Raw genomic sequence first — 7,306 nt, forward strand, 5'->3', positions numbered from 1 at the left:
CAAATGGATATTCAAAAACATCGATGTATTTTGGGTAATGTATTGTAAGCAATGATATTTTAAAAATATCAATGTTTTTTGTTGTCGATGTCGGATTCTTAGTTCCAAAAACCTACTTCTGACAGGCCGTAGAATGCGTGATCGTTGGAACAGACCTTTTGTTTCTGAAATAGTTGTTCAAAAACATCGATGTTTTTTGGGTAATGTATTGTAAGGAACTATATTTTAAAACATTGAGGTTTTTTGGATTTCATGTCCTATTGGTTGATTGAAAAAGCACTTCTGACTGGCCGGAGCATGCGTAGTCTTTAGAACAGTCTTTATGTTACAGAAATGGTTTAAAAAAACAACAGATTTTAACATCGATGTTTTAGTATTGAACATCGATGTTTTAAAATATCGATGTTTTTTATCGATGTCGCATCCCTACTTCACATTATCCTTATCCGATTTACTAAATACTAAGAGGTCATCCATGTAAACCTGGCATACTGCTTCATCTAACCCTCTCAAGAATTCATCCATCAACCTCTGGAATGTAATGGGCGTGTTCTTTAGTCCAAACGGCATCCTCGTAAATTCATACTGCCCTATTTCGAAAGTAAAAGCAGTTGTGTGTTGGTCCTCTGGGTGCATACGAATCTGGTGATACCCTGCTTTCAAGTCTAAGGTACTAAAGACTTTAGTCCCCCCCCCCTAGTCTGTCAAGGATATCCTCAAACCTCGGTATTGGGTTCTTCTCTTCGACGGTGTTCTCATTGAGCTTACGATAGTCGATGACCACTCTATATTTTTCCTCGTTCTCACCTGGCTAACCTTTCTTCCGAATTTCCCATAACGGGCTACTATAGGTTCCTCTCCACAATGATTCCTTGTCTTCTTAAGTTTTCGATTTCCTCTCTTATGTGCTTCCGGAGTTCCTGTGGGTATCGTCGTTCTTTAACATATGTCACTCTTTCCTGCTTTAATGGAATCTGATGAACCGTCCTTCCTGTTGCACCCAATACTTCTCCTTCATTATAGACAATGTCGTCAAATTCCGTTGTAATGCCGTCCTTACAATTTTCAGTCTGCGTTACTGCCCCTACTCTTTCCTTCCCGTCTACTATTGTTTGTTGGCATATGTACTTCTTCCATTCGATTTTAATATCCCATTTCCCATTACTATTCTGGGTGTTGAAATGGGGGAAGACGAGAGAGGATACTAGGAGCAGGTGTTCTGAGGAATGGAACTATGGAATTTTAGGAATTGTTTGAGTACAGCTATGGATTTGCCTGTGATTTGGGAAATATTATTATTCCAGGAGAGGTGTTGGTCAAAGGTGACTCTAAGGTTTTTTATTGTAGGATAGAAGTGAATCGGTTGGTTGTTAAGGAACAGTAGGAGGTAGTAAGGGAGGGAATGAAGGAGGCGCTTTGAACCTATAAGAATGGCCTTAGTTTTTTTCAGCAAGTTCAAATTATTGTTTAACACCCTTGCGTTAATGCTACCAATATCTTCTTGTATATTTTTATTATATAATATGGTTAACTAAGTTAGATATGGAGATACTAATTACAATTATACAAGAAAATTGTCATGCTGGATTAATTAAATGTACTATGATTCTTAAATAATGTATTTAACATTCATGTTAAATACATTATTTAATAGAATTATTATGTTTATGACAGTTGGCTAGATTATAAACATAATAATTCTATTAAATAATGTATTTAACATTCATGTTAAATACATTATTTAATAGAATTATTATGTTTATGACAGTTGGCTAGATTATAAACATAATAATTCTATTAAATAATGTATTTAACATAAAAAATTAGAAAAAATAGTAGTGAATATAATTAAAAAATGTCTAAAATGTCAATTATATAAAATATCAAAAAAATAAATAGCACCATTAGTTTCAATAAAGAAATTAGAATTATTATCTTTAGGTTATTTAGGCCCTTTTATAACATACAAAAATTTACAATATATACTAGTGGTCATTGATAATTTCACCAAGTATGTAAAATTATACCCTACAAGAAATGCCACCCTCAAGTATGCCAAAGAATCAATTGAATCATTTATAAAAGAAGAAGCAAAGCTGAAAAAAACTTTTTGGACAATGCTACTTGTTTTATATCACAAAAATTTCTCAGAATTTTTATTATTTGAGTTTTTTTTTACTGTATAAATAAAATTCATTTGATTTCTTTTCTGATGCTTCCACAAGATTTATGCTAATTTATTTAATTTACATTGTGCATATTTGATATTTAGTGGGTTTAAAAAATTTAACCATCTTATTAGTCTAGTTGGTGGGTTCTTGCAGGTATGTTTACATAAAGGTTACAGCACTATTTATGTTTGTACTATTATTTTATATCCTGCTATTATATTAAAAAAATGTTTTGTGGCTTTTATAATTTCCAACAATTTTATTTCTATATTGAATTTATGATTATCATATGTAATTATCATTTATTGTTTATATAATTTTAGCTTTCAAAACTGTAACTATGTTTTAATTTGTTTTAAGAATATGTCTGATTATTAAGAGTATTTATATGTTTAAGTATTACTAAATTTTTGTCTCATTTTAAATTACAGGATCTAGATAGATCTACTATTACTAAAATGAAGGATGAATTTTCAGTATATTTTAGTGTAGGCTGGCTTCAACTAATGGAAACTGACAAGATCACTATGAATTCTAATGCTCAAATTTTTATGTTGAAATTAGCTACTTCATTTAATGTGTTGAAGCTTTTTAAGAAGGTATTTTTTTATTGCTATTAGGTATTATTTCGTTCGTTTGATTTTCTTGTAGATTGTGGTTGTTACATAATTATGAGAGATAATACAGATAATAATAAAAAAAAACTTAATATCTTGGAAATATGATTAGTGGCCAATGCATATCATATCATATCATATCAGCTGTGAAGTTGGTTGGAAGGGAGGGAGATGGGCGAGGGGCCAAGAAAAAAAGTTGGTGTAAACTTGCTTTTATGTGTGCCAAAATTTCAGTTTTAAGTTGTTGGCCTAAAGGTGGAGCTAAACAAAATACAAGTATGGAAATATAAAAGCTGCAAGTAATTAGTATAAATATTGTAGGATATAAATATTGATATTCCTACTAAATCTATATTTATTCTTTGTTGCTTATTTACTTTTATGCCTATATCTTCTTTTTCTTAGCCACAATGAAGACCTTTAACTTAGGCTGAAGCGTTGGCATGCATTAAAAATAAATTTACACTTACCATGTGTTTTCTTTCTTGACCACACCTTCTAAACAATTTATCTCTTAAAAACTTAAAAGTAGAAAAAAATTATTAGGTTATTATTGCATTATTTCAAACAAAGACTTTACTCTCAGAAATAGTAGTTAATATCTAAATGGTAATTTCACCAATTGATAACGTATGATTGTGTGAACTGTTTACAATATATGTACACTACCTCGATTTGGTTTTTATTTATTTAGCTGTCACTGATTCTTTTTTTTTTTTTTTTTAATCAATCCAATATTTTGCTTTAATTATACTAAATCCATATAAAAATATGAATTATGATTATTTTTATTTTATTTTTTTTCAAAACTGAAGCTTTGCTTAGTTCATTCTAAGAGCAAATAATTGAAAGTTTTGTTGTGATCCATATCTCGGAAACTATTATATTTTTCTTCAAAATACAACACACATACGTGTCAATATATAATACAAAATATCTTTTAACAAACCTCAGATTCATGTTCACTGACCCAAAAAACTGGGGTGTACCAAAATTTACGACTACAACAAAGCTTTCCCCAATTTTTTTTTATATTGGCTACATATTTAATTTGGGTAAAATATAATAATTTTGTGATTTTTTCTTATTGAAATAATTACCATTGTATAATTAACTGCTTTAAAGTCCCAGAAAAAATCTGGTGCACTCACACAACGTTCGCTTACCAACCTATTTACACCCCCAAGTTTTGTGTAGATTGGTGACATCATGTTAAAAGTTAACACTATTTTAGTGGTTTTACGAAAAAAAATATATCCAAAAACTAAAGAAGGCAAAAATTATGAACAAAAAATTTTTATTTTTCTGTTGCTATAGAAATTCATATTTTAGAGTTTCTTAAGGAGGTTATAACAAATATATGTTTTACATTTTAAAAAATATAAAGTTTAACAAAAGATAACGAAGCCATCATGCAATCAGGAAAGACCGGGTATCAGCTTTTGCCATTCATATCGGGTGTATCTATTTTTTTCTTTTTTACCCTTTAGTTATTCATAAAATTCTGTAATATTTTGTATTTATATATTTTTTATTATTGCTAACAATGAGAACCGATTATTTATTTTTTTTTTAATAAACAAAATTAAAGTTACTTTAGTGGTAGATTTTTTGAAAAATCAACCTTTGAGCCTTGTTATACTCTTATACTATTTCAATGAGGATAAGGCCTATCTGGTATTAAAAAGTACTTAATTGCTTATTGATTCACCAAGTTTAATCAAAATCATCAAAGCTATTATGTTAAGGAGAAAATTGAATAAATGTGAAAAATCAGTTCTTTAAAGTAGCACCTCCGGTCTGTCAATTTTATTGAAAAAGTTGCTGTCACATCCCAGACATATAGCCACCTTAAATATGTAATGTCAGTTTGTTACGGCTTTTTGTTTTTGAGCTGGGCTGTTCACAGACATACAGACCATTTTGCGAGACTAGGTTTTATGGGCTCAGGGGACCTCAAAACATGTATTTCTGTTGAAAACTTGAATTCAAGATTTTTCACGATTGCAATACTTCCCCTTACTATGTATTGCCTATATAGGTAAGTGAAAGTAAAATTAATCATTAAATAATAAAAGTAAAAAAATAAAAGTTTTTCTTTTCTCATAGCATAATCCAACAGAGAACCTTCTTTATATTTAAATAAGATGCATATGAGATTGGGTTCCATCCTATATCAGCCGTTCTGATTTCACTCAACTTTTTTTCCAGACTCTGGCCAAGATGATCGATTGGTGTTTAAATACCTTTTGTCGAAGTCATAATAAAGAAGTTTTAGATGAGTGTTTATCATGCATTAACTATCTTAATTCCTTCAATAAAAACATTGAAATTGAAAGATCGCTCATATCTCAAGTTGTCACAGAATTCATTGAAATTCTTAATAGTGAAAATGAGGAAACGAAAATACTACACCTGGTATGCACTTTTTCTCTTTAAAGAGTGAAGATATCATAGTATATAGTTTTATTTTTTTATATTGACTACAATATTATTAATTTACAGTAGACTCATGATTGATTCACTTTATTTTCCAGTTACAATATAAATTTTTATACATTATCGAGTAATGCACTGTTAACCTAACCTATGTGGGAACAGTTGATCCTTAAATGTATGTAGCATATATGTATGCTTTAGTTAAATTATGTTTTTCATTTATCTCAATTCATATCTCCATAATATGTGCATGCAAATGTGTGCATATATTTTATTTAAAACCTACAACACAATACATAAATGCTTCTAAAATACTACACTTATTCTTTATTAGTATACATACCATACTACGCTATGTCTTATAGTATTTAACTAATGTTATTATGAATGATTATTGGAAGAATCAAAAATTATTAATTGGTGGAAAAAAATTATCTTTAAGTGTTACATATCCATTAAAACTACAAATAATTATTTACCTATAGCTGTTTCTCTAATATTATTTCATGAGTATATGACCAAGGGTTTGCTGTGTTCTGAAGAATTTTTCATCCTTTTATTATTGCGAATTTTAAAATTTTTGTGATTATAGTATACATACTATAACTTTTTAAAAATTATTCTCTAAATTGAAGATCAGATTAGAACGATATTAGAAGTAATCACTGCTTTTCATTTTTAAAATTATGAAATAGATCCTGATGAGATTCAGTAAAAAATATACTAGTGAATTACATATTATAACTTTTTTTATTTTGGATATCCCTGCAGTTGTGCTTGGAATCAACTTTATTTCAATTATATCCTTTGTTTTACCTTTTTTTTTATAATATAATCTATTTAGTTAGTCCTTTTTATATCTGCTTGTTTGCCATGTTTCTGTCCAAATAAATCTTCAAAAGTTTACCTTTAAAACACTATCTGTTTTAAGTTATCATGGCTTAACTACTCATTGTGATTCGAATGAAACACATGATTTTTTTTTTTAATCATTTATTTATTGTTATTTACAACTGTATAACATATATACAAGTAAATTTGCTGTAGGTGAGATAGTGACATGATACAAACATGTGAAGAATCTACCCATTGATAGAACTCCAATAACATTTCTAGAAGAGAAGATCCCAAGGCCATCCTCTTTTTAGACGCCTAGGAGGATTATTAGGTAATGAAGGAGAAGCCAGGTTAGAAACAAGTGGATTTGGGTGGTTGGGAAGGAATGGTATCTGGTTTTGGCCAAATCGGCAATATATGGGACATTGAGGTCATGATAGGTGACTTGATTTGTGACAAAGTAAGAAGCGTTAAGGATTTTACGAAGGATTTGGGACTGTAAGGATTGGATTCGGGAGGAATTTGATAGTTTAGTGGATCTCCAAAGCTCAACTCTGTATGTCCAGATAGGCCTTATAATAGTCAAGTAGATCAGTCTTTTGTAATGGATTGGCAATTTAGACCGTTAGTCTAGTAAATGTTGTAATAGTCTAAATCGACGAGCAGTTTCCTGTCTTTTCAGTCTTGTATGAGGATTCCATGTCAGTCATTTGTCAAGATGTAGTCCTAAGTAACGGATCTGTTCGACAGGAATAAGTGGGGTATTATTAAAGGATAATATTGGACAAGAGGTCATTGGTTTACGACGAAGGGTAAATGTGATTTGGGGGAATTTATTGGAATTAATTTTAATCCTCCAATTTTGGCACCATTCTTCAAGGGTGGTGATGTGGGAATGCAGGGTTTGGAATACAATGTAAGGATCATTGTTCACAGATAATAGACATGTATCATCGGCATACGTGGTGAGGATAGTGTTAGGATGGGTTGGGATGTCAGCTGTGAAAACTGTATAAAGGATAGGACCAAGGATACTACCTGAGGTACACCAGCAGACTGGCGGAATAGGGATGAATAACCGCTGTTGTGATTTCTTTGAAATAATCTGTCGGAGAGATAAGAATGGATAATGAGAAAGTATGTAGGGGGTAGGAATTTACGAATCTTGTATAGCAGTCTTGGATGCCAGACTCGATCAAAAGCCTGTTCTACATCAAGAAAGACTCCCGAGCAGTACATTCC

At 30.6% G+C, this 7,306-nt stretch overlaps 1 protein-coding gene across 1 annotated transcript in view; it reads left to right on the forward strand.

Moving 5' to 3' along the window:
* LOC106688268 (uncharacterized) overlaps window positions 1-7,306 on the forward strand; it is a gene marked incomplete at both ends in the record, with an annotated part of 120,611 nt that overhangs the window by 79,616 nt on the left and 33,689 nt on the right. Inside the window, 2 exon segments of the mRNA XM_067048095.1 lie at window positions 2,603-2,770; window positions 5,000-5,206. Of these exon segments, the coding sequence (XP_066904196.1) occupies window positions 2,603-2,770; window positions 5,000-5,206 (375 nt within the window).

This window comes from Halyomorpha halys, unplaced genomic scaffold (assembly GCF_000696795.3).
Source record: "Halyomorpha halys isolate HHAL.00 unplaced genomic scaffold, Hhal_1.1 Scaffold1094.1, whole genome shotgun sequence".
In the NCBI taxonomy this organism is placed as follows: domain Eukaryota; kingdom Metazoa; phylum Arthropoda; class Insecta; order Hemiptera; family Pentatomidae; genus Halyomorpha; species Halyomorpha halys.